This window comes from Procambarus clarkii, chromosome 56 (assembly GCF_040958095.1).
Source record: "Procambarus clarkii isolate CNS0578487 chromosome 56, FALCON_Pclarkii_2.0, whole genome shotgun sequence".
Taxonomy (NCBI): Eukaryota; Metazoa; Arthropoda; class Malacostraca; order Decapoda; family Cambaridae; genus Procambarus; species Procambarus clarkii.
This window is the reverse complement of record NC_091205.1, coordinates 18,378,786-18,405,953: the sequence shown is the minus strand read 5'-3', so window position 1 is coordinate 18,405,953 and position 27,168 is coordinate 18,378,786. Positions and strand designations below refer to the sequence as shown.

Sequence of the window (27,168 nt, the reverse complement as noted above, 5' to 3'; positions counted from 1 at the left end):
AGCAGACGTCGGTACAAATACCCCGGCATGGGTTGCGTTGTATTAAACAGATTGTATAGCCGTCCAGTCTGACCATAGGTACCGCCAAGGATGCCATATGGTTGACAATCAAACAGTGCTTCATTATTAACCACGATACAGTCAGTGCGTCATTAATAACCATAATACCAACCTTTCACCATTAAACATGATACTGAAGCAACATTTTATCATTAGACATGATAACAATCAACGTTTCATCCTTAATTAAACATAACATCTACAGTATTTTCGTTTATTTTGGTGAAAATTGTCCAACATGCTAATCATAATACTAAGAGATTAACAAACATCTTGATAACAAAGGCTATATACAGGGTGTATCTTAATGGACTGGTGATGCAGGAGACGGGGTTCGCCTGGCCGTAAGTTACAGGTAGATTTATATGCATTTTGAAGATTGAAGGTGTCAGTTTTCACACAAGTGGATACAAGAATAGACGACTTCTGATTTACAGGCTTATAGTTCACTCTTCCCATAGCTAATGTTAAGTCTTACCTTGTTAAGTTTTCCCTGGAACACAACTTACCAGTTGGCACCAATTCAAGGGGCACCAATTCAAGGGGCACCAATTCAAGGGGCACCAATTCAAGGGGCACCAATTCAATCCACCCCTGGCAAGGAAACGAAGGCAGCAGGTATAATACACAAATATAATCGGTCAAACCTATTTTTATTAATATTGGGAAGTCTTAGATAAAAGTAATTGAGGCATGATTTGCGATTTAGCAATTAAATCATAATTTAATGTTTGATTTAACTAACTAATTAATACTTTAATGTTTGATGCCTTTTTTGTTAGCATCATAAAAATTGTAATAATGCTAATGTTTCCAGATGAAATAGTATTTCTATTGATGTTCATGTTCTAACTAAGGGTCAGAATCAGAAGATTATTGTAACAAATTTATACAGATTGTTAATTTTTCTTTAAACTGAACAGCTGTGCCCTCTCCCTGTCTGGCCCGCTGTTGCCGTGAGGGGGCTTGGTGGGCGGCTGCCGGAGTGTGATGCTCCATGGGACAGTCCTCTGTCTTTTTGTTGTCTTATGTTCCTGCTGCTGTCTTCTCCAATTTTGCCGGATCGCTTTTCCTTTTCCTTATGTCTCATTTTCTCCCTCTTCTCCTTTCTAATTGTCCTTTCCTGCCAACCTTTTGCCTGTTTTGATTATTCTTTTGAACTTCTTCTATTTTGACGCCCGGGTGTTTGAGGAGGCATACTCTTGCATTCGTAGAACTGTAGTACACGACGTCGAGATTGATTGATTGATGAAGATTAAGCCACCCAAGAGGTGGCACGGGCATGAATAGCCCGTAAGTGGTGGCCCTTTCGAGCCATTACCAGTATCAAAAGATGATACTGGAGATCTGTGGAGGCGCAACTGCACCCTGCGTGACGGGAGATGTCTCCCGGACCAAGTGGTGACCAAATGGTGCGACGTCGAGAGCGAGGGGAACCTTTTATTGTCGGTCCTTCTTTCGTCACTGAACCCGATCTCGACAGACTGACGGTTCATAAGGTAGTGTTTGTGGGGCGTATACTCACGACGCACCCCTAGGGGGCCTCGGCATGATCGGCGATAGCTTGTTGGATGTCCTGCCTCTAATTGTGGCTCCATGTGGGTATGGGGGCACATTCGTGAATGAAAGTCTGACCTCTCGTCGTTATTTCAAATTCTGTTCCTTTTCTACCTTCTCAGGCTCATGGGGTGGGCGACCAAGCCCCTGATTCGAACCGTGTTGGAAGACAGTCTCCATGGTGTAGTGGTAAGACACTCGCCTGGCGTTCCGCGAGCGCTATGTCATGGGTTCGTATCCTGGCCGGGGAGGATTTACTGGGCGCAATTCCTTAACTGTAGTCTCTGTTTAACCAAACAGTAAAATGTGTACTTGGATGAAAAAACGATTCTTCGCGGCAGGGGATCGTATTCCAAGGACCTGCCCGAAACGCTACGCGTTCAAGAATGTAACAACTCTTGTATATATCTCAAAAAAAAAAAAAAAAAAAAAAAAAGACGGCTCTGTAGCCCCCGCTGCATTGGGACCCGACCTTACTCCTCATCTGACCCTCCTGACAACTCCCCTCGGCTCCCCTCCCTCCTCTGCGGTTGGGTCGAGCCCCAAGCCCCCAGTGGTGACCACCTCGTCCCCCTCGTCCCCTGGCACGGCTGTAGTCTCTAGTAGTGACTACTGCACCTTTTAACCCCCTCTCTCTGGAGGTTCTCAATACCGTCCTCGCCACGGCCGCGCTCACTTGATTCCTTTCTGTACTAATGCGTTTCAAGCCTTGTTTGGTCCCGCTTCGTGGGCCAAATACTTTCCTCTCCTCCCTCTTGATTCTACTCCTGACAATTTCTCCCTCCATAGGCAGCTTGTTGATTCAGTAGATGCCTCTGTTACCTTCAACCCCACCCGTCTCGGTACACGTGTCGTTGCTGCTGCTCCTCAGGATGCAGCCTCCCGCTTGGCTGCCTTATCCTGCCTTGGCGAGACCCCTGTTCGGGTCTCCAAGAACGCTCGGTTGAATGCCAGTGTTGGCACTATTCTCCTTCCGCCCCATGTTGCGACCGGTGTTCGGAATCTGCAGGACTGCCATAAATATATTCGGCATGTCCTCGAAGCCCAAGGCCATTCTGTCTTCCAGGTGGACTCGTTTACTCATCCCCCTCGAGGTCGTCGCTGTCAACCCCTTCGGGTTGGGAAGATTACCTTTGATGGTACGACCCTTCTGCCCTCTGTCATTCTTGCTGATGCCAGGTGCTCCGTCCAGGAGTACATTCCCTCTCCTCAGCTCTGTAATAAGTGCTGGAGGTTTGGGCATGGAGCCCTCCGATGCTTCAGTACTCTTTCTCTCTGTCCTGTGTGTGGGGACGAAGGTCACTCTAAGTCGGAGTGCACTTCTCCCCAGGCTCGCTGCCTTAATTGTGGTGAGGCCCACCCTACCTTCTCCCGCGTGTGTATACATTACAAGCTTGAGGCAGCCATCCTCATGCTGAAGCACCGGGAACGTTTGTCTTTTCCTGAGGTGAGGCGCCAAGTTTGCCGTCTCCCCCGTTATGCTAGCATCTCTTATGTTCGCATGGTGCGCTCTTCCTCTCCTCGTCCTTCCTGACTTCCTCAGTCTCACAACTCTTTCCAGGCCTTAGACCCAGACACTTCCACCGCCTCCTCTGTTCCTTTGCGTTCTGTCCCGGAGGATCCCCCCTCCTGCCTCTGTCTGGGGTTCCCCTTCTTTCTTCCCAGTCTGTTGTGTCTCCTGTGTCTTCTTCGTCTCCCTCCGATCCTCCTTCCATTGCTCTCCCAACGGCTCTCCCTCCCGTGTTTGCTCTCGTTCCACTTCTCCTGTTGAGACGCTAGAATCTGTTGCCCAGTACATTGTTGCTGGGACGCCTGTCTCTTTGAGTCAGAAGTATAAGCCTGGCTCCTCTCCTTTCTTCTTCCCTGGCAGGTAAGAAGGCTTCGCTTTCTTCATCGCCCCCTACTCTCGCTCCATCCCCACCCGTTTTGGTGGTTCCGCCCCCTGTTCCTGCTATGGAGGTCTCTTTGCCCCCCCCCCCCCCCCCTGCTTCCCTCTCGGTTGCTGCCCTTGCTGAGGTGCACTCCCTGGTTTCTGCCCTTCCTGCTTGACATGCTTGGTGAAATTTAGTGCCCTCTGATTATTCCGCACGTTTGATGGTGCTACATAGCCTTCCCGGTTTGGTGCCTTTTGATAATTACTTACTTTAAGAATAAAGTATTGAAATTGGAGCTTGTATTTCAATCTTTCTTGATACAAAAACATTTAAATTTTTAACATATCTAGGACATAAAATTAATAACCAAAATAACTATACATTTAAAGAATATGGGTAAAGCCAAGCTTTAACTTTTTTCATGGATTTTATAATACTTTATAAAACTAATGAAACCATAAATTAATCACTGTAACATGTTCTAATTGTATTATATAAATAACAATGATTATAATGAAGACTACATCACACACCAGAAGATGAGGAAACGATGACATTTCAGTCTGTCCTGGCCCATTGTCAAGTCAATTGTGATGGTAGCGAGGGAGGCACGGGCATTAAGTAAGCCAAAAGAGATTTAGAAATTCCTAGAGGAAAGTAAGAGCAAGGCAAAAGGTACAGATGGGGTGTGTATAATAGAGGTGTAAGAAGGGGCAATAATTGGTATAGGAATGAGAATGTAAGAATCAGAGGAGAAAGAAAAAGAAAGAGAAAAAGATGGGTAGGCTTATGTTAGGTCACATTTGTTAGAAAGGCTAGATCATTTGAGTATGTACTGTGAAAGGGAAGAGTCAACAGCAATAAAGCCAGGACTAAAGTTCATGTTGAGGTGTTGTGTATCAGAGCCAATTCAACAAGATGGCATCTGTGAAGAGTAGACTGGAAATATTATTTTAGAAGAAGACCAATCAATAGGATGATTAGAATCCCTAACATGATAGAAAAGAGCTTTGTTTGTCTGCAGGCTTAACACTTCATGTTCTTTTAAGTCTGTCATTAGAGGCAGGAGGAACTTCTAATGCTGCTGGTGCATCTTTCTCTAGGAATTTCCTCCTCCTCACCCTTCTCTTGGCTTAATGCCCATGCCTCCCTTGCTCCCATCACAATTGACTTGATAATGGTCCAGGACGGACAAAACATCATTTCATCATCTGGTGTGTGGTGTAGTCTTCATATCTTCAGCCACGTTATTGTGACCCATCGTCTGCAATAATGATTATTATGATTATTATTTTACCAGCAGCATCCTTATTAAATTAGTAATTCAGGCTTACAATTGTTTATAATATTGTCAAGGTATAAATATTATTGGTAAATGTAGGATCTACTAAATATTAATTACTTTAGGTACAATAATGTACTTTATAAAAAATACTGAAGGTATTATACTACATTCAAATCTGCACTATATTCCAATATAGTGCAGATTAGAAATCATTGCCAAAATCTTCAATATTTAGTTACTACTGGCAAAAAATTTGGTATGGAAAAACACAGCAACTATTCACATCCCCTAGTTTAAATTAATGGCATTTAATATTTACTTAAGTATTTATATAATAGCTATGTTAATTATTATTTGTCGTTTCATAAAATGCATATTTATTCCCATTTCATTTTTTGCATATTTAGTACAAGTTAGACACAAAAGGTATATAAAGTTTTCATAAGGAATTATGCAACGAAGGTGCTGGAGTGATGGACATAGAATTGATTGGCTTCAATTAGTTAAGTGATTAGCAGTTAATATTTATTTAGCAAATATTTATATAATAACTTGCTCTGTTAATTGTCTTTTCATAAAATACACATTTAATATGAGTTAGATACACAAAGTAGTTTTTCTTTTATATATATACTGTACAATAGTTTTTACATTCTTGTACACCCACTAGCACGCATAGTGTTTTGAGCAAGTCTTTAATCCTAATTTTCACACACACACACACTCACACTCACTCTCTCACTCTCTCTCTCGACAAAAAAAGTGATGTCAAAGAAGTTTTTGCATTCTTCAATGCATTCAAAATGCATGATGCATATAGGAATGTATTAGACAGTGATGTGGTGGAGGCTAATTCCATACACAGTTTCAAATGTAGATATGATAGAGCCCAGTAGGCTCAGGAATCTGTACACCAGTTGAGAGACGGAACCAAAGAGCCGAAGCTCAACCCCCGCAAGCACAACTATTTGAGTTCACACACACACAAACCCAGGAAGCAGCCCGTAGCAGCTGTCTAACTCCCAGGTACCAATTTACTGTTAGGTTAACCTTCATCAGGGTGAAGGATACTCTACCCATTCGTTTCTGCCTCCACAGGGGATCGAACCTGGACCCTTAGGATTGCAAACCCCGAGCTCTGTCCACTCAGCCATCAGGCCCCCTAAATATATGTATAATACTGTACTGTATATACTGTATTCTGGCATGGAAGAATCTGCTAACGAAGGCATGTCAAGTTCCCAGTAGTGTATTAAAGAAAACTTAATTATATTCAAGTAAACTGTACATACTTAAAAGTAGTGGTGGTGGGAGGGGGGAAGGAAACAGGTGGTTGGAAGGAGGGGATTGGTAGGCTTATTAAACAACCATGGTTTACAATTATGTTCAGTAGTTGAACTTTGTGGAAGTTCAACCACAAAGCAGATATGTATATTGTATGACAACATTTAAAAAATTAGTATCACAGTCTAGCCCTTCAGCTGTTCAAGCGATTTTAGCATGCAACATTTAGGTGCGGAAAAAATAAACTGATCTGAAAAAATCATTTGTTCTTCTGACATTGTTAATTAGCATTCAGGAAAGAAAAGTCTTTATCTCTTGTGGTTTAATTGGAGAAGTTTTTCAGTAGAAATGAGATGGTGCCACACGGGAATAACTTTTATTGATTTATTTTCATTGTTTCTCATTTTATTTATATATTTTTTTGGTTCTGACAAGTTGTACTGATGTCAAAGATGGGGTTCGTTATGTATCCATTTTAAAATATAGGTATGTTCAGATGTATAGATATATATGTATAAATATACACACACCATGTATTCATAATAATATAAGACTATTTATTACATATACATACGAATATGTATAAATTGTACATAGTACACATGTTGCCTGAAATATATAATGGTAATAACTCATTTGCTATTGATAAAAGTTGAGTGGCTCCTAGTATGGCCACCCTGAACATTCACACACTGGATGGTGGTGATGCCAGATATGGTCCTCTTGACCCTAGAAGGAAAGTGGAAAGTGGACTCTGGATTTTTTTTCAAAATGGGGGATTATTACTGGAGGCCTGAGGAAGCAACTGTGAGCCCCATACATGTGTAAGACTTTCAAATCTTAGGCAGTTCCCTACTACATCATATGATCTGATGCACAGTCTGAACATACTTAAGTAACCCATTATATGATATGATGCAAAGCCGAAGGGCTAGGCAAAGTTTGAAGGTTTAATGTATAAATCCGCATGGGCCATGATGAGGGTTTGAACTTGCGTCCAGGATGATCCCAGATGCGCCTTAATCGACTGCGCGACGACATGGTATAAGAATTGCAACCGGGATTGCTACGGCTCTCCCACGGATCCCGCAGTCTCTCAAAGACACAAACTGGGGTTTTACACAATTCCTCCATGAACCCATGATTAAGGCATGTCTGGGATCATCCTGGATGTAAGTTCGAACCCTCATCATGGCCCTTGTGGATTTATTCTTTTGATATATCGTGCTATTGTGATTTCTGCGTGTATAAGATTTAATGTGTTTATTTATACAACACTGAGTGACACTGCTAACAATTCTGAGGTAATCGCTTGTTCCAGAGCTCATCTCATTGCTAAAAAATGGTTTGGCAAATATGGTTTCTCAGCTCATTGCAATTATGAAGACTGTCTTGGTCACTATTGGAAATTAAAAAATTACATTAAAACTATCGGAATTGTGATAAAACTTTGTGGTCTCGGGACATTTATATTTCAAATAATTTAATATGTTCTTAAGAATATCCAATCTTAACAAAATTAAAAAATAAAACATGAATGCAAACCTTCATAAATATTGTTTACACTTATATCAGGACATATGTGAAGAAATTTTGGAGCAGTTACACTTATTGAGCTCATTTTCTAATCACTTATGGTCTCCCAATCCCAATGATTTTTAAAATAGTCTAAAATGTGCCGCCAAGGGGCTAAATGATCAATAGCATTGGAAATCTTTCTTTCACCAACACTCACACGTCTTGAAAGGTTTAAGCCAACATGCAAAACAATTTTGATAGGATATACAACAACAAATTTAAAAAAATTAACCAATAAATTCTCCTTTTGAGATACCTAATTAATACTACCAACACTTGACATGATGATTAAAAGTCAATAAATACATAATGTCTCTTTATTTACACAACTGTTTCAACATTATCTTCAGGGTTAAGAAACAAACCATTTTTTGGCGTGATGACACAATTAGTTTCCCTCAAAAATATTCGCTCTGGAAAGTGAATTATGAAAGACTTTTAGGATAATATTGGGATGGGGTTATGTTCTGGAGATAAACAAGTCGCTTGATATATTCACAACATTTCCCTTGAGATGTGTACTTGTCAATGTAATATATCACTGGCTTTACATTAAACAGCTACATGCAAAATACAGTACAAAAGGAACACCTTTTGTGGTAAATAAATATTTGTATTTTGGTGATTTGTAAATATTTCAAGTGACATTGCTATGTATAACTCCAGTTGCCCACCAACCATTCAGACCATTCCAGTTGTCACCAATGACTGCTTTATCACTATGTAGACTGTAGTGGGAATAGATTTTGTCTTAAAAAATGTAAAAAATTTCATCAACTGATAATCTAATACAGTATAAAGAATAGAATATGAAGAGCAACTGGAAGGAACTGCAATGGACTGTACAGAATAAAATATATATCTCGAAGTCAATGAATAAGAGTATTAGGAAATTTTATTGTTTTTAATTTCCTGATTTTTGAACACATAATATAAATGAACAACCATTATTAAAGATGAATGCATTAAAATCACTAATATGTCTTTTGTACAAATTAAATTAAAAATAACACTAAATTGAGACCCTTGGAACACAGGGCAGGTAAAAGAAGCCATTCAGTAATCCAGCATTTTTGTCCCCTCGTCTGCACTGGGCCACATTTTAATTCATTAACATACATACATATGAGAGCAATGGCAACATTATAATGTTACCATTAGTCTAATTTGTCTTAATTATATTTTACCAGTCATGTAGTACAGTATAAATATGAACTAGTGTAAAAAGGTTTGACTATACTGATGTTAAATATTATTTAAGTACTGAAAATAAGTACTCTAAATCTGTTTAGGGTATACAGAAAATCACATATGGTTGTTCAAGTCTGGCATAGCTCATCCTGAAGGTGCTAGATGGAGGAAAAGTGGAACTGTTCAGGTTCCTAATGTATGGCTGCCTTGAAATAAATATCATTATTATAAGTCATTTTTATGAAAAACTACAATTTTGAGATATTCTTTAGGATGATCCTCAGTCATTGCACCAGATACATTTATGGAATTTATCATGAGAGTAACTATTGCTCTAAGCCAACCACTCTTGATAATTTCAGTAGTAGGCAAGACTTTTTAATACATGTGAGGATAACTTCAGCTAGTTGGCCATTAGCCATGTAAACCCTCTCCTTACTTTTTATTATATGGCACTACAGTTGAGGTTGTATCGTTAAACACTGCGCTGGCTTCACATCCATAAATTCCATAAAACAAAGGCAAGTATCTTTAGCTGTTTATAACAAATTAAAGAGTAAAGGAATATTCCAAATGTCATGTGACTAAGTACACGCATCACAAAGTCATTTGCTTTCTGCTTTACGTTTTTTATGGTAGGCCCTGTAGTGACTAGACACACACACACATGCTGTCTTCAAGTTTGAGATAGGACATTGCAATAATGAGCATAAATTTGTAAACAGTTAAGTGACAGCTTTTAGTAAATAACAAAAATACTATTTCATGGTAACTGTATAAGGAAATGGCTGACATGTAATGAGGTACAGTACATCAAAGCAATCAAACTTCACCATCATCATAAAACATATAAATACTGTTTGCACATTCATTTATGTAAACACTCTATAGTATAGTCAATAACAGGTTTTAATAGAAAATATACCATTTCTAATACAAAAAGCTGTCAACATTTTATCTGTAGTCAGGAAAGTTCATCTTAGTATAGTACTGGGCTTTTCTTAAGTTACCTCCCAAGGCCTCAAATATAAGGTAAGAGCAGAGCTGACAATTGTGCTTTATGGGCAAGTAACTAATGCCATAATAGTTACTAAGAAAACTGGCCACTTTAATGCTGCCCATGAAATTTATTAGCATTCCAGTCCGACATCTCAAAAGTGGCGTGCCATCACAGGAACGCAGTGAGAGGTATGTAAATAATATTAATGTGCGATACAACATGAATACATGAAGTACAGTATATATGGATAAATAATGCCTAACATTAAACATATGAATACTTGGGTAGTATGCACATATTAAGGTGATACTACATTAACTAACACAAGGAAAGCGGATGAAAAGGATGAAATAAGTGAGTTGATGTAGAGAGGATACTGACTGAACATCTTACACACAGGGATGATGCTGAGTCTGGGAACATTGGTGCTCCAACCATCTAAGGCACTTTATAGCACCAGGTAAAGTACTACAACCTGTCATAATCAGTATATCAAAGTGTCACAAAAACAATTTATTTTCTATAAACAAAAATTCTAAAATATTTTCCTTAAAATCAGCCACAGTAAAGAACACACTTGAATGAATGTTAGTCCAACAAGATTTGTAATACTTTGTGCAGTGTTCATAATACTTTGTTCATAAAATTGTATATGGAATATTGACATTAACTTGTATGTACTGATATGACCTGGGAAAGGAAACATGTGATAGTCAGCATTTGCATACCTTGAATATATCCAGTATGTATACCTAAAGCATACAACTTACTGGCATAAACTCCATGGGCTGTTTAGTTGGCTAAATCACACAGACATCTTGTACATGGTAGGGTAGGACATCCTCTGATACTCTAATAACCCTGTATTCTCTGGAGACCAGGTGAGAAATTTCTGACCAGGACCACTTTCTCTAAAGTGACTCTGGTTTATCCTCAAATGGCCTTCTGTGGTGCTTCAAATGGATATAGAGGATCACACACACACACACACACACTCATACATGAGGAATACATAGATATTATAGGTATACATATACATGTGCATATGATTACAATTTGAACCTATTTATAAGATATGTATATGAATCTGAGTTACAAGACACAGCTGTGATACACTCCCATAAGTCATGGAACAATTAAAAATACATTATATATCAAAAAGAGCATCATTCACTGTTTCATGTAAAATATATATACATCACATCTGTTTTGAGCTGATGAAAGCATGTGCACAGATGATACATGACACTCATCACCATTACATTATGTTGCACTTCAATACGTAATGCTGAGCAATTGTAGGTATTGTGTGGTATGCCTCACAGACCTGAGTGGGTAGAGCCTATTAACTTTTGAAGAAAAAACAATATTTACAAATATGAAAATGGGTGGATTGAACGTTTAGTGGGTGGATTCAACGTACATCACACCACAAAATCACTTAAAACAATCCTATATTGGTCCTCTCTTGCACCACTTAAACGCCTCAACACCCCTCATGAGGTTGTAGCGCTGAAAAAATAACGCCACTTTGTACTGTGCGGCAAAAGGTCCGCTTCTGGCACAGAGACGGCAGCAGCTTGAGTACACATCCTATGGTAGACAGACCTCAAGGTGAACTTGGTTCTTCACTGTCTGATGTAACAATAGGAGAGGTGGTGGTGGTGGTGGTCTGTGCTGGAAGGGCATGACGCCGTTGCCGAAGAAGTGAGGGATCAAAATCAGGGTGACGACGAGCATGTTTACTGGAAAGAAAAATGAACCATTAAAAGAATAAACAAATAATGCACATGCAAGTATGTCAGAGCTTGAGTCATGAGATGTTTTATGTATGATATATTGCTCAGAATAGGCAAGTTTAAATACATTAATAGAGCTGAAAAACAGATTCAGAGACTAGTTATTGCTTTAACTCTAAGGATTACAAAAAATGAAAGTTCTTGTCTAAATTTACATTTTAAATGTTTCACTTAAAGCTGGAAAATTCCTGACCTGGAGAACATAGAGAACTTTGTTCCAAATTCACTCATTAATCTACATGTAAAAAAATATTAGAATACTGTAACTGGTTCCAAATCTACAAGCTGAAAAAATTCTTTACTTGACCAGTAACATAGTAGAACGTGCAGAACAGCACCGTAAATTAATGGCGTTATCCAATACATTACACTAATACACCGCAGTGTGTTGTATTAAGGGTCCTGAAGGCTATTCTGATGTTCGGAAGGTTTGCATTTGCTGCTGAGGTTATAATGTTTACAGTACAGTATGTATGCCTCTGGGATGTGACTTGGTATTATGAATGCATTTTTTTTTTAAGTAATTCCTAGGTGGTGGTTCTCCTTTGTGTTATTGTCCTACTAGTTTTGTCATCTATCACAATTTTCATCACCTTCAGGGTATTGAATTCTAATACTGTAGCCATTTCTTGGACCTACTTTGCAACCTGTCTTGGCCTTCCTGCTGTATACTGCAGTCTGTACTGACCCTTCTCATTAATTTTGTGTCATACTTCTCATTGTTTGTGAATGACATTACCACCATTGTTAGATCACTGACATAAGAGTATATCAGAAATATTATGGGTTCTCAGGCAGATGTCTGAGGGATTCCTCTCACTACCCTATTAGTGTAAGTTGTCCTTCCCCATGCAGTTTTTTGCCTTCTGTCTGGTGGGTACAAAACTTGTATGCAGTTCAGTGTTCTCCCAGTTCCTCCTGCTTGTTTCTCAAGTTCTTATAAAATCTCTTGTGGAACTGTACCAGAGACTTTTAGGCAGTCTATAAGTATGCAGTCTGCCCATCCTTCTCTGCCTTGTCTTATTGTCTTCAACTTGTCATTAAACTCCAGCGCATTCATTAAGTGTGATTTATCTATACAAAAGCCATGCTGGGTCAGAAATCTTATTCGGTCTAGATATTTCACCTCATTGATCTTGCCTATTTATAGTTACAATGTGGTTGATTGTGGTGTCCAATCAACTTTATTATACATGGTGTTGAAATTTGTTGGTTTTGGCCCTTTCCAATCAAATGACACTCAATTAAAAAAAATATACATATACTATACTGTTCCAGTAAGTTCTTGTACTATAATGGTAATTTTTAAATTTTTTCATTCATGTCATGTTCATTTCTTGTTCACTCCAATGTTAATTAAAAAATAGTTGACTAATATTTTAAAATTAAATCAAGAGCTTAATATTGTAGTACTGTATTGTACTGTATGTGTTTAGCAAGATATGAAGGAAATGTTCAAATCTAACTCAATACCTTAATAATTAATTAAAAAATTAAGAACAATGCTAAAAAACAAATTACCTGAGATGATCTGATCGCATGAATCGTTTTTGACATACTGGGCAGACAAAGTTCTTCTCCCCTGTGTGAGTTCTGGTGTGTCTTGCCAATTCATCACTGCGGGCAAATCTTTTACAGCAAGTTGTCCATGTGCACTCAAAAGGCCGCTCTCCTGAAATAAATACCTAAATAAATTTTCGGTGCTTACATATATTCACAAAACAATATATTTTGCTAATGAGATATGGTTCAACTGGTGGAGGGCCAATAAGACAGGCATCCCCAGGTTGCCTTTCCTCAAAATACGAACAGAGTGGTTTAAAATGTACGGTCTAGAATAAGGAAAAAAAATTATAACCTGTTATCAAGAGTACCGTACAACCTGCTGTAATGAGCACAAACTGCTGTAATAACTACAAGATGGTGTAACGAACACATGCCCTTGTACTGTATATTGGAACACAGGCTAATGACTGGTTGGCCTGCTTGTCAAGCCAACGAAGAAACTTAAACTCTTGATATATTTATACCTAATTATACAGTACAATCAGTGAGTAAAAGTTATTACAGTTTTGAAAGAATTCTTTGAAATCGTATTTTGATCTGATGCAGAAAGCGCACCCAATCACTGAAATTATGAAAAAACTAAAACTTTTGTAGTTACTATTATGGAAACTTGCATAAGATATGAGACCTTTCTAAGACAGACATACGAAGTATAAATTCAATATCTTCAACCGTCCTTGCTAAAAGAAAAAATACATAACGGACTATATTGGATAAAGCCTTGTATCATGTTTAACTAAGACTATGCTACTTGGATCATGGGGATGAGTGTTAACATTCTACAGAAGCCAAATCCCTCAACAACCAGCAAGTAAGATCGCTTCTCTTCCCCCCCCCCCCCTACCCCCACACCTCTCTCGGATTATTTTTTAAAATGGTTTTAATATTAGGAGGGGGCTACATGGTCCAGTAAAAATACGTATCTTCCCTGCTGGACTAAACGGAAAGCGTACTGCAGATATCGCACGGCCCCAAAATAAAAAATTAAATACAAATAAATGTGAAAATTATAAGAATCCCTTCATGGAATACTTAAATAGTAAACTACAAAACACAAAAATCAAAGCCATGGAACGCGTTGCATATTATTTTAAGAGCAATGGTGGCGGTGGAAAAGTTGTTAGGAAATAAGAGGTGGTGACGCTGTGACAAGAAGAATGAAAGGGTTGGTGGCAGGAGAGGTGTGAGGCTCCCGCCCGTGTCGCGTTCTGATTACCACACTGGAAAGTGACAGCTGAGTTTGCCGAGAGGCGGCCAGTCTTGATGCTGTCTGCTCATACACCCTGACTGGCCTGTGGGTTTGTACCAATTTCGTGGTTTTAGAAGGTTTTTACATATCGACCAGAAAGCACGAGAGCATAACAACTGTAATTCAGTGTATTCTAAACTTATGATAATCCCTTTCTCAACTTTCATGTTTTTAACATGCTGTCACGAATCTTATTACGATTCTGCCAATTCTCCCGAACCTCGTATTATGTTATTGTTTTCTCTACGTAAATATTGCTGTCAGTTGTATAAGATTTTTGTATATAGATATATATACATTATATATATATAACATAGATAGCTGGGTAGTGTGTGTAAGGTTTGTTTTGGTGGTGGATGTCACGTGAAATTAGCCGTGTGGGCGGTTGACAATATTTGGGAATGGCCAGGGCGATTGTTGCCAAATCAATTGCCTATAGTTTTATATTTATTTATTCCCATATGTGGTAGCCGTAATATCTCAAGGAATGTGAGACCAGTAATTACAACTCTTAGTTAATAATGTTGGAGTTTAGAGCTGACCTTTGTAAATAGAATGTTCACAATGTTCATGCGAACATTAATTGGTGTTTGGGTAGACGGTTAGTCGACGTTGGGCCTGCGAACCACGTCCTGGGCAGTAGAGTGGCAGCTGCGGTCGAGTGCAGTTGTGTTTAAGCTAAGTTCTTGGTTTTTGTTATTTTAAGCCCATATAAATATTAATTTATCTGGATAGACGATTTTAGTGTATTTATGGCTTACTCCATATTCTGGTGATAGTGCTCAGGTCTCAAATAATTACTTGCATTCTATAGTATTACATGCTGATAAATATTTCTGGCTACTATTTATTTAATTGTTGTTAAGTTGTCACCCTTAGCAAAATATATTGTTCTCCCGTTTTTATAGTGATTAATTATACCCCTAGACACCTATTGGCATGGCAGATTTTTATTTGTTCTTTACACTGTGGGGAGAAGAACATTATTTAGTCTCAAGGGTCGTGACACATGCTTTCTGTCATGGCAAATGTTGCAAATATTGTTTTCATGGCATAATCAATTGTATCGAATAGTAAAATGGTGCAGCCTACATATATGAAATTATAGGTACAGTACTGAAATCATTAAATAAAATTTCACGAAATAACGTACTTAACGGTCCAATCGTCCTACATTATAAGACTCCTAAATATTGCCACTATGAACAAAGTTTACTTGTTTCATATAAAGTCGAAAGGCTCAGATCTGAGGTGCCTGATATAGACTGCTAGTATTTAGGAAGTTGAAGGCACCTACAGTTATTCCTTATGTTTACCTAATTTCTCGATTGTTGCAAATCCTTCTTAAAGATTTGTATATGATGTTTCTATTCTCTTATCATTATGGCTCAACAACGATGAACAAACATGACAGCGCCCACCGACTGTTGATTGCCATATCCATGCTAATGGTGTAGCGGGTTCACTAAGTTATGCTTGGGAGGTGACTCAGGAATCTTGGCCAGTCATTGGTTTTACCGGTGGTAGTGATTCCTGCAGCCGACGTGTCCTCAAGACCAGTTCTCTTGACTGAACCTCCACATTGACACCTTCACCCATCTCACCCTTCTCAAGCTCTCTTACAACCATACGCAACATACTGACCTAATTTCTATGTAGTAACAGTAATATGGGCTTCGTGAGCTCGTTGTTGGTCGCCTACATTCAATAAAGTTTTCCCAGTTATTGCCAAATTTCAAGCAGCCGTTGCACTACATTGCCGCTCACTAGGCTACCTCTACCAATTATTGATCATGATACCAAGTACGGGAAATCTGAACTCCCTCCCACGGCATTGGTTACATTTTATATTACTAGACAGGTATTTTCATCAGCTGCAGCGAATTACAAATTGTTTCCATACTTATATGAAATAACTGACACACATTGCTTATTAGTAATATAATAATGGTTATTATGGTTAATATTAATAATTAATTAGTAATTACCTTTTATATCGGTAATTAAATTACAAACTTTTATCACAGGATTATCTTATAATAATTTCTTTTTGTTAAATTATACCTTTTCATTCGCTTTATAAAAACCCATTGGTAATAACCCATCACTAATTACCCCCATCTGTAATAACCTCAATACCGCCGTTAAACAAATCAATATTTAAGACATGTATTAGCGTGATAAAAAGTGGTAGCAAGTGAGGTGCGGGAGCATCCCGTGCAGCAGGTAGAGGAGGGCGGGGTGGAGACTGGCCGCCTCCCTTGAGAGGCCTTGCCTCAGCACCGGAACTTATATATTGATCCTGGTGGTGTCCGGGGCCCAGCCTCCCCTTACGGGTCCTCCTGTTTCTCCCAGTGTGTGCTTCCTACCTCTAACTCTCCACCTCCCATCTCTCTCTCGTCTGCCTTTCCATGTACAATGTGTCCCCTTGTGTACTTCTCAGGTGTACATCTCCACATTTATTAATGTATATTATTTAGACCTCGGGCCAAGTACTGGAACCGGCTAGATCATTAAATTTTCCCCCGTACAATCCGCCAATCGTTCTCCATGTAGCCAATTGGTGGGATTACCGGGGTCCAGGGTGTTGCCACGGTCCCTTTCTCCATGTGAACTAACTCCTGTTACCCTCACGTGTGGCTCTGTATATTATTGTATCTGTGCTTGTCACGAAAAAAAAACTAAAAAACAAAAACTTAAGACTTATACTAAACGACGATGCATTGAAGATTTTCTGACAAATGATAGTAGTTTTAATGTTGAAAAAATAACATATTTTAAGTAACGATGCATTATCACCTCAGTTTCCAAATTCAGAAGATTGCCTTGCAAACATGCCACTAACACCATCCCTGGCACCAAATGTGTGTAGTTTATTATCAGTTTAACCCATACACTGTAGATACTGTACGTGCATGTCTCGTATTAATATCACACAAGCAATACAAATACTTGTTTCACACATCCCCCCACACGCTGCATAATAATATTAACAGCCATTATAATTTGCTGTTAATATTATTATAATATAATTATAATATACCCCCCCCCCCCACACACACACAAACACACACACACACACGCACACACACACGCACACACAAGTTGACAAATGGAATGCATTAGGCAGTGATGTGGTGGAGGCCGACTCCATAGACAATTTCAAGTGTAGATATGATAGTCCAATAGGCTCAGGAACCTGTACACCAGTTGATTGACACTTGAGAGGCGGGACCAAAGAGCCAGAGCTCATCCCTCGCAAGCAGAAATAGGTGAGTACATACTCACACATATTGTTACCAATAAAGTCTATATATATAACCTAGTAACATACCAGTAGGCAACTCTGCCATTAAAACACACTTTCAGGTGACTGATGATGTAACAGCTTGCCCAAATCTGGATATGAATGATGTGACAGGCGGTGGTTAGGCTATTGGCAGCATGGCGCCAAAATTTAAACGTCGCCTTGTCATTCACGGCGGAAAGAAATATTATCCACTATTTTTGCAATACGTTTCATTCTTTTCTCAGAATCCGCAAATTGTGACTTGTATTTCATTAAAATTGTTAAGAATGTTGCACATGTTCTTCAACGTAACACAGGCACTTGCAACCTGATAACTTTTCCTGATCCTGTATTTGGACCATCTGATCAAAACGAATACAAACAAATATACGAATACAAACGAATACAAACAAAGACGGGCAGGGAAGGAGCGGTCACAAACAACATATAAACACAATTGACTCCTAATATGTGATCAACATCATAAAAGATCTTACGTCTCAATCTTTATCTTACCCTCCCCCTCCAGCCTCAGGACAATATGTTCAGGGAAGTACAGGTGTCCCAACATTACAACCAGATCAGGTAAAGTGCCAACATCACACGAGGTTCTACAGGTGGATCACTGTGCGGATGGTGAGGTGCCACAGGTGCCATCCATGTCATGGGTGTCAAGCCATGGTGAAGCGAATGGGTGGCATGTCACTCCCGGCCAGAACAGAGTAAAGTGAATGCCAAAAATGCGCCTTGCATACCCTTACACTGAGTTATTAGCAACTATATAAACAGAATATATATATATATATATATATATATATATATATATATATATATATATATATATATATATATATATATATATATATATATATATATATATCTCGGAAAACTCTTGACCTCTGAAGGATTCGAACCTGGACAGCCCCTTGCCCCTACATGCCCCTTGGCGTGTCCAGTACTGTTACCGCTATCTTGGTTATCTTGAGATGATTTCGGGGCTTAGCGTCCCCGCGGCCCGGTCCTCGACCAGGCCTCCTTTTTGTTACACATCCCTGGTGGAGGCGGAGACAATTGGGCAACATGTTTCTTTCACCCTGATGCCCCTGTTACCTAGTAGTAAATAGGTACCTGGGAGTTAAGACAGCTGCCACGGGCTGCTTCCTAGGGGGGTGTAACAAAAAGTAGTCTTGGTAGAGGACCGGGCCGCGGGAACGCTAAGCCCCGAAATCATCTCATGATAGAAGAAGAATCTCCAGGAAGCAGCCCGTAGCAGCTGTCTAACTCCGTTACCTATTTACTGCTAGGTGAACAGGCACATCAGGGTGAAAGAAACTCTGCCCGATCGTTTCCGCCTCCACCGGGGATCGAACCAGGAACCTCGGAACTACGAATCCGAAGCGCTGTCCACTCAGCTGTCAGGGGGGCCCCCTACTGGCCACACTGTACAAAAGAATTGGAAGACGTTTCGTCTTAATTTTGTATGTGGTTATCATGTCTCCCCTTACTCTACTGTCTTCCAGGGACATGAGGTTTAGCTCCTGTAACCTTTCCTTGTAGCTCATACCTCTCGGTTCTGGGACTGGTCTGGTGGCATACTTCTGAATCTTCTCTAACTTTGTCGTGTGTTTAACTAGATATGGACTCCAGGATGGAGTACATACGTAGCTGCACATTCCAGGATTGGTCTGACATAGGTTGAATACAAGAACCTGAACTATTTCTTACACAAGTTTCTAAAGGCAGTTCTTATATCGGGCAATCTAGCATATGCTGCTGACCCCAGATCTTTCTCTATTTAACCCTTGCAGGATTTCACCTCGCAGATGGCACCTTCGCCTAATTTAATTATTTACACTTTCCCGAGTTAAACTTTAGAAGCCATTTTCTAGACCATTCCTCCTGTTTGTCCAGGTCATCCTGTAATCTCTGTCTATCTTCATCTGTCGTGATTCTTCTCATAATTTTTCCATCAGCAAACATTGAGAGGAATGAGTCTATAAACTCTGGAAGATCGTGTACATATTTCAGAAACAGAATGTCCAAGTACAGAGCCCTGTGGGACTCCGCTGGTGACATCTCGCCACTCTGATGTCTCCTCCTCACAGTTACTCGCTGTTTCCTGTTGCTTAGATACGCTCTTATCCACTGGAGCACCTTACCTTTTACTTCTGTCTGTTGCTCCAACTTTTGTAACAGCCTTTTATGGGGTACTGTGTGAAAGGCTTTCTGACAGTCGGTCTTTCTGCATTTTCTGACAAAATGCAGTCTGCCCACCCTTCTCTTTCATGCCTAATTTTTGTTGCTTAGTCATAGAATTCTATTAAACTTGTGAGGCACGATTTACCATCCCTGAACCCATGCTGGGGGTGTGTTACAAAGCTATTTCCCTCCAGATGTTTTACGGGCCTTTTCTTCACAATCCTTCTCCATCACCTTGCATGGTATACAAATTAGAGAACTGGCCCTAACTTGTATTGTTCAGTGCCTTTTGCCTGTCACCCTTTTTGCATATTGAGACTACTTTAGCTGTCTTCCAGCTTTCTTGTGTTTTTGTGGGAGTCATCTCATGGGCGTGCTCGCGTCCCAGCCTCTCTGGGGGCGATGGGCGTGACGGAGAAAGTGGCGGCGCTGGAATGGTTGTAATGGGAGGGGATGGCTGCTATGGTGGTTGTGGTGGTGGTGGTGGCAGTGGCGGCGATGATGGTAATGGTACTTACCTATCAATGCCTACCGGGAAGTGAGGTTTAACTTCTTACGCCCCGCTTACTGCCTTGCTGTTCCTGTTGTCCTATTTTCCCTCACCTTAAGAAGATGGATAAAGGCAACCTCTTTAAGTTCCCTCAGTGTCCTACATGTTGTGACCGTGGGGCCCCTCCCACCCCTTCAGAGGAGGAGGGGTGGGATTCTTCTCCCTTCTCCAGGGAGAAGAAAAATACAGTAATGACGGTGGTGGCGACGGCGGGGGTGACGGTGGTGGTGACGGCGGCGGGGGTGACGGCGGCGGGGGTGACGGCGACGGCGGGGGTGACGGCGGGGGTGACGGTGACGGTGGTGGTGACGGCGACGGCGGGGGTGACGGCGGGGGTGGGTGTGGGTAGTACTAATGGTAGTTTTTATGATAGTTTGAGTGTTGGAGAGTATTACCACCCGCCAAGTGTAACCCCCTCCCCCAACCCCCGCCGGTCTTACCGCGCACTACAATACTTGGCAGTCAGAGCGGCTATACGGGTGAGCTTACCCATCAAGTCATACAATAAAGTCATCCTTATTACAAACGAGGTAGATGATGCCTTCTAGCGCTGACTCGCGGAATTGTTTGGCGCCTTTTGTTCCTGCATGTCGCACCAGGTGAGAGGTGGCCTGCACTTTACACGACTGGCTGGGTGGAGTTGCCTCATGTCGCAGTGTGACACACGTCATTTCTCTTACCCTTTACACAAGTCACTCTATCTCCCGCTTCTTAAAGACAATCCTGACTATTACAGAAATCTGTGGGTGCCTAGATGGCATACTATATGTTTCAGGAAGTACAGAAATGTTCAAACCCCACAGAAAAACATCCCGCGCCCCCTTCAAGACAGGTTGAATGAAAACAAAACTATTGGGAAATCAGTAAAGCAAAACAACAAGGTTACACTGGGCCATAACCAATGCAGAGATGAGCGGCAGGCAGGGCCGGAGGAGTGCCACACCCTGCCTTACCTACCCTCCCCCCACACACCCTGCCTTGCCTAGCACCCCACACCCTGTCTTGCCTACCCCCACACACCCTGCCTTACCTAGCACCCCACACCCTGCCTTACCTAGCACCCCACACCCTGTCTTGCCTAACCCTTCATCCTTGCCTACCACCCACACCATCCCTTCCACACGTTTACCCCACACCAGCACCCCCACACGTGCCCCCCCCACACCAGCACCCCCACACGTGCCAGCAAGCAGCACTTCAGTTACCTTTGCTACAAGATATGGTGCGGCTATGAAGCTCTCCAGGAGATGATTCCACCAATGCAGGCGCACTGTGCCCAACTCTGGCGTTAGAGACGCATGGTGCATAACGGCGCCACTTTAGCGCACTGCGGAGAATTAAATGAGTTAGTAAAGTGTTGAGGAGTGAGAGAGGCAGCTGGCAGGGACACGGGCGGGGATTATAAGGCAGCTTCTCACGCTCCACACACACCCACGATTTACGGCCGTGATACCTAGCGAAGGGCCGCCCCTTTAGTGCACCATCTTACTCCCTCCCATAACGCCAGTACTCTCATACCTGGGTGTTCCCATGCGTGCGTGTACGTGCGTGCGCTCCATGCGTGCACCAACTCCCTACATATGCAACACTTCACACCCTCGTTCCCATCCACAGTTCTTGCCCGAAACGCTATGCGTACTACTGGCTTTAGGTATTGTGTGTACTAGCTCTATCTTTAAATTACAATATTACGTTTGTAACTCATCATCAATGTATGTACCTTTACCTGAATAAAAAAAATTAATCTCCTTTATTCAGCTATTGATACTGATAAAGGCTCCAAAGGGCCTCCACTTATGGGCTATTCATGCCCGTACCACCTTTTGGGTGGCTTAATCTTTATCAATCAATCAATCACTGTCGTTACTGACGGCTACCCAGCACGGTTAACTAACATGTAAAAGAGTACTGAGGTTTACCTGTATATTTCATGTTTTAGGGAGTTGTTCTCAGTCAGGACAAATCTGGACCAAAGGTTTTCTTGTGATAATGTTATTTAAAAAGCTGTTGTTTGTACCTGGGTGATACCTGGTTGATGGGGTTCTGGGAGTTCTTCTACTCCCCAAGCCCGGCCCGAGGCCAGGCTTGACTTGTGAGAGTTTGGTCCACCAGGCTGTTGCTTAGGAGCGGCCCGCAGGCCCACATACCCACCACAGCCTGGTTGGTCCGGCACTGTAGAGGCTCGATGATATCTATCACATAACATATCTAACATATCGAATAATATATCTAGAATATATCCCACGAACACCATATATCCCTAAGAATATATCCGCTCGCATGCGTCTATACTATTTCACGGTGTTCAAAAGAACACAATAAACATCTCCAGAGGTTACGTGATCAACCAGTCTGAGATCCACACTTCCGGGTGGGAGCAGCTGCGTCTAACAGCCTGGATAACCAGACCACCAACCATGAGGCTTGGTGGTCAGAGACCGGGCCGCGGGCACGTTAATCTCCGGAACCTCCACAAAGTAACGTAACCTTTAACGAAAGTCGACGTCTCGTGTCACCTTCACACCCCCCCCCCCCCCCAACGAGGGCCGACGCCCACCCAGACGCCCTCAGTACGCCGCCCTCACCCATACTCACCACCTGAGACGCCTACAGCTTCCCTACCGCTATCTTCCCTTAAATATTCCCCTCACCTTACTCTTCCGTCACATCTTACTCCACACCCCTCACGTTAGCTCCCCATCACTCCCCATCCCTCACGTTAGCTCCACATCACTCCACACCCCTCATGTTAGTTCCCCATCACTCCACACCCCTCATGTTAGTTCCCCATCACTCCACACCCCTCACGTTAGCTCCCCATCACTCCACACCCCTCACGTTAGCTCCCCATCACTCCACACCCCTCACGTTCCCTCCCCATCACACCGTTCTCTCTCCTTCGTACTACAAAAATTAGTTTAATTAAAATGCAATATTATTAAGTTTAACATATAATTAAATCATGTGATAAATGAACAGTGTTTCTACCGCCACACACACAGTTGCCAGGCAAGATATTAACACACATCAAGTTGACCAAACTCTTAATAAAACACTACAAACCAATATTCACGAGGAAAGCAAAGAAAGCAAATATAAATAAGGATATCGCTAAATAATAAAGCAATAAAGGGGCGAGTGTTGTCTCAAGGACGACCTTGAGGAGTCACTCGTCGCCTCACGTGGCCCTTATTATGCCATAAACACATTTCTCCAGCCCCCGAGGAGCAAGGGGAGGCAGAGGAGGAGGAGGGGGAAGAGCAGCCCTGGAAATTACCGGGTGAGTGACGGTCAGTGGGCAGGGGGCAGGTAGGGGGTGGGTGAGAGAGAGCAGGCGGGGGCAGGGGAGTGGGAGGAAGGGGAATCAAGGGCAACTGTCGTGTAATTTATGCTTCTTGTTTCCTGGACTGGTGATCACGTTGCGAGGCGGCCGAGGAGCGGGGCACGGTGCGGGGAGGGGCTGGTGATGAGCCGGCCACGGAGGTAAACACATTGTATCAGTTTCTCCTCACTTTAAACATGACAAAGTGTTGACACTCGCAGCTAAAGTTAAGAAAAGGGGCAAGAAGGAATAAGAATCTCGTAATGCAGTTGGCTTCATTCTTGTCTCATAATTATAGATCTCGAATTAACAACATAAGAACAAAGGTAACTGCAGAAGGCCTATTGGCCCATACGAGGCAGCTCCTATCTATAACCACACAATCCCACTCATATACATGTCCAACCCACGCTTGAAACAATCGAGGGACCCCACCACCACGTTACGTGGTAATTGGTTCCACAAATCAACAACCCTGTTAACGAACCAGTATTTACCCAAGTCTTTCCTAAATCTAGACATCCAATTTATACCCATTGTTTCGTGTTCTGTCTTGTGTTGATACTTTTAATACCCTATAAATATACCTTTTGTTATGGCCATTCATCCACTTGTAAGCCTCTATCATGTCACCCCTAATTCTTCGCCTTTCCAGTGAATGCAGTTTAAGCTTTGTTAATCTTTCTTTATATGAAAGATTTCTAATTTGGGGAATTAACTTAGTCATCCTACGCTGGACACGTTCAAGTGAATTTATATCCATTCTATAATACGGCGACCAAAACTGAACTGCATGATCTAAATGGGGCCTAACTAGAGCAAGATATAGCTTGAGAACCACACCAGGTGTCTTGTTACTAACGCTTCGATTAATAAATCCCAGTGTCCTATTTGCCTTATTACGAACATTCATGCATTGATCCTTTGGTTTTAAATTCTTACTAATCATAACTCCCAGATCACTTTCGCAATCCGACTTCGCAATCTCAACACCATGCAGCTCGTATCTTGTAACCCTATCATCATTACCTACCTTGAAGTTACCTTGAGGTGCTTCCGGGGCTTAGCGTCCCCTCGGCCCGGTCGTCGACCGGGCTCCTGGTTGCTGGACTGATCTGGTTGGTTGATCTGGTTGATGGGGTTCTGGGAGTTCTTCTACTCCCCAAGCCCGGCCCGAGGCCAGGCTCGACTTGTGAGAGTTTGGTCCACCAGACTGTTGCTTGGAGCGGCCCGCAGGGCCACGTACCCACCACAGCCCGGCTGATCCGGAACTTCTCTTAGAAAATCGTCCAGTTTTCTCTTGAAGATGTCCACGGTTGTTCCGGCAATATTTCTTATGCTCGCTGGGAGGACGTTGAACAACCGCGGACCCCTGATGACCCCTGATGATCAACCAGGCTGTTGGACCACTGGGAGGGATCTCTCTACCTAGCCTCAAAACTTTACATTTATCAGCACTAAACTGCATCTGCCAATCTTTTGACCATTTCAAAACCCTATTTAGATCGACTTGAGGTGACACCGAGTCGTCTTCCGTGTTTATTTCCCTACCGATTTTTGTATCATCGGCAAATGTTGCTACTCAAACTTGAATCTAAATCATTTATATATTATAAACAACAGAGGTCCCAGGACAGAGCCTTGAGATACTCCGCTTACAACTTTACCCCATTTATACTAACTGTTTCCTTTTTTATAGCCATGCCCTAATCCAGCTTAATATAGCACCCCAATACCATGAAAAACGAAATACTTCTGGGAGTTTGTATCATCTGCTGATGTAGATCTGACTAAGTGTAAACTCGGCGGAAACTATTAGCACACTTTGCGTCATTATATACTGGAATGTGAGAAAATCGCGAAATTCAGAGATAACACCATCAATGGAGGCCAAAAAATGTGTAAGTACTTCATTCATAATGATGTACTGCCGGGAATCTTAACGAAGTATCCAAAATTAGCTTACTGTCATGTGCAGGTGCAGCCTGCACATGACTGTAGAGCTGCCGTCCAGTTGGGTGGGTGTGGAGCAAGACTAGTAACTGTGTGACCATAGATGTAAAGTGACTTGCATAGTGATGTGAGCCTCTTGTTGAATCACTTGTGACACAGAAAGATTATCAATATGTATTTGTGCAAATGATTATAATATACATACACATGTATATATAACATTAACAATTGTGTAACGAACTTCACAAGAGTGTCACTTGCTTAGCTAAACGGACTCCTGGGTTCAGTTCCTGAATTGAATGTGTGTGTGTACCTAATAGCCAGAATGCACTACTTGGCTAACTATGCAAAGCCCGGTTTACCTAATAAACAGAGTTTTCCTAGTTATATATTTTTCTAATTTTTTCCTTCTGAAATGATAAAAGCTTTTAATTTATTATGATTGAAAAAATTAATTAGTTAAAACTAACAGAAACCAAACGTACCTAACATAAACTAACAACACACATTGTTTTTAGAATGCAGTTTTTCAATAACGGGAACAACGCTAACATTCCCAGAATTGGAAGAAGTTGATTGAATACTAACATAACACACTTGGGCGGTATAGTTCATAGTAGGAGCAGGGAGGCCGTCCACAGCGGCGGGGACCTCCTCCTCAGGTCCCAAGGTCATGGCCCTACTCTAACCTTTTATATTATCACTTAGGAAACGGGAGCTTTACATGATCACAGAGTTACAGCCCCGCTCCTGCACCAGATAAGTCCACTACGACCCAATGACATTGATCAGTGATAAAACGTCCATTACTTCTGGTTCATGTCCCTATCCCGAGACTCCCACGTATGGTCTTGGAAGGTGAGAGCAGCAGTAGCCGTAATATAGCGTGAGAGCGGAGGAGAGGTTATCCAAAGTTAACTTATGAAAAATAGCTGAGCATATAGAGACTTGTCTGAAAGTCAACGGCAGGTTTCTGAACTGGATTATATTACTAAAAAAAGGCCCGCGTATGTAACATCAACTAGGGACAATAGATTCTAAAAGGCTGAGGGAACGGCAATACTTTGTAATTATTGAACAAATAATTATTTATCAAACTTCCCTTTTCCATGCTATATATATATATATTCACGAACATAGAAAACGGTGCCACGCGCGGCCTGAAGTGTCGTGGGATGACTTCACCAAAACATGATGCCGTAGCCACACCACACATATACGAGGATTAAATGTATTTGTGTTTATAATACTAAACATTTCTAGCTTGTGAAGTTCATAATAGACAAGTGGACAAGACATAACGTATAACAAGATAGTTATAAATTGTAAAGTAATGTAGAAAGAGGCGGATATGAGGGTTTGCGAGAGGATGCCAAACTCCCGCCAATGGTGGGGGTCTTGTCTTTGTTGCC

The 27,168-nt window shown here is 41.4% G+C and overlaps 1 protein-coding gene across 1 annotated transcript in view; it reads right to left on the bottom strand.

The window, feature by feature from the left end:
- Nucleotides 1-7,941: 7,941 nt before the first annotated feature.
- The window catches only part of LOC123770668 (Krueppel-like factor 13), a 102,866-nt gene continuing 83,639 nt past the window's right edge, over nucleotides 7,942-27,168 (bottom strand). The window contains exons 2-3 of the mRNA XM_045762734.2: nucleotides 13,150-13,300; nucleotides 7,942-11,574 (exon numbers count right to left, since the gene is read on the bottom strand). Of these exons, the coding sequence (XP_045618690.2) occupies nucleotides 11,439-11,574; nucleotides 13,150-13,300 (287 nt within the window). The 3' untranslated portion in view covers nucleotides 7,942-11,438. The remainder of the gene's footprint in view (nucleotides 11,575-13,149; nucleotides 13,301-27,168) is intronic.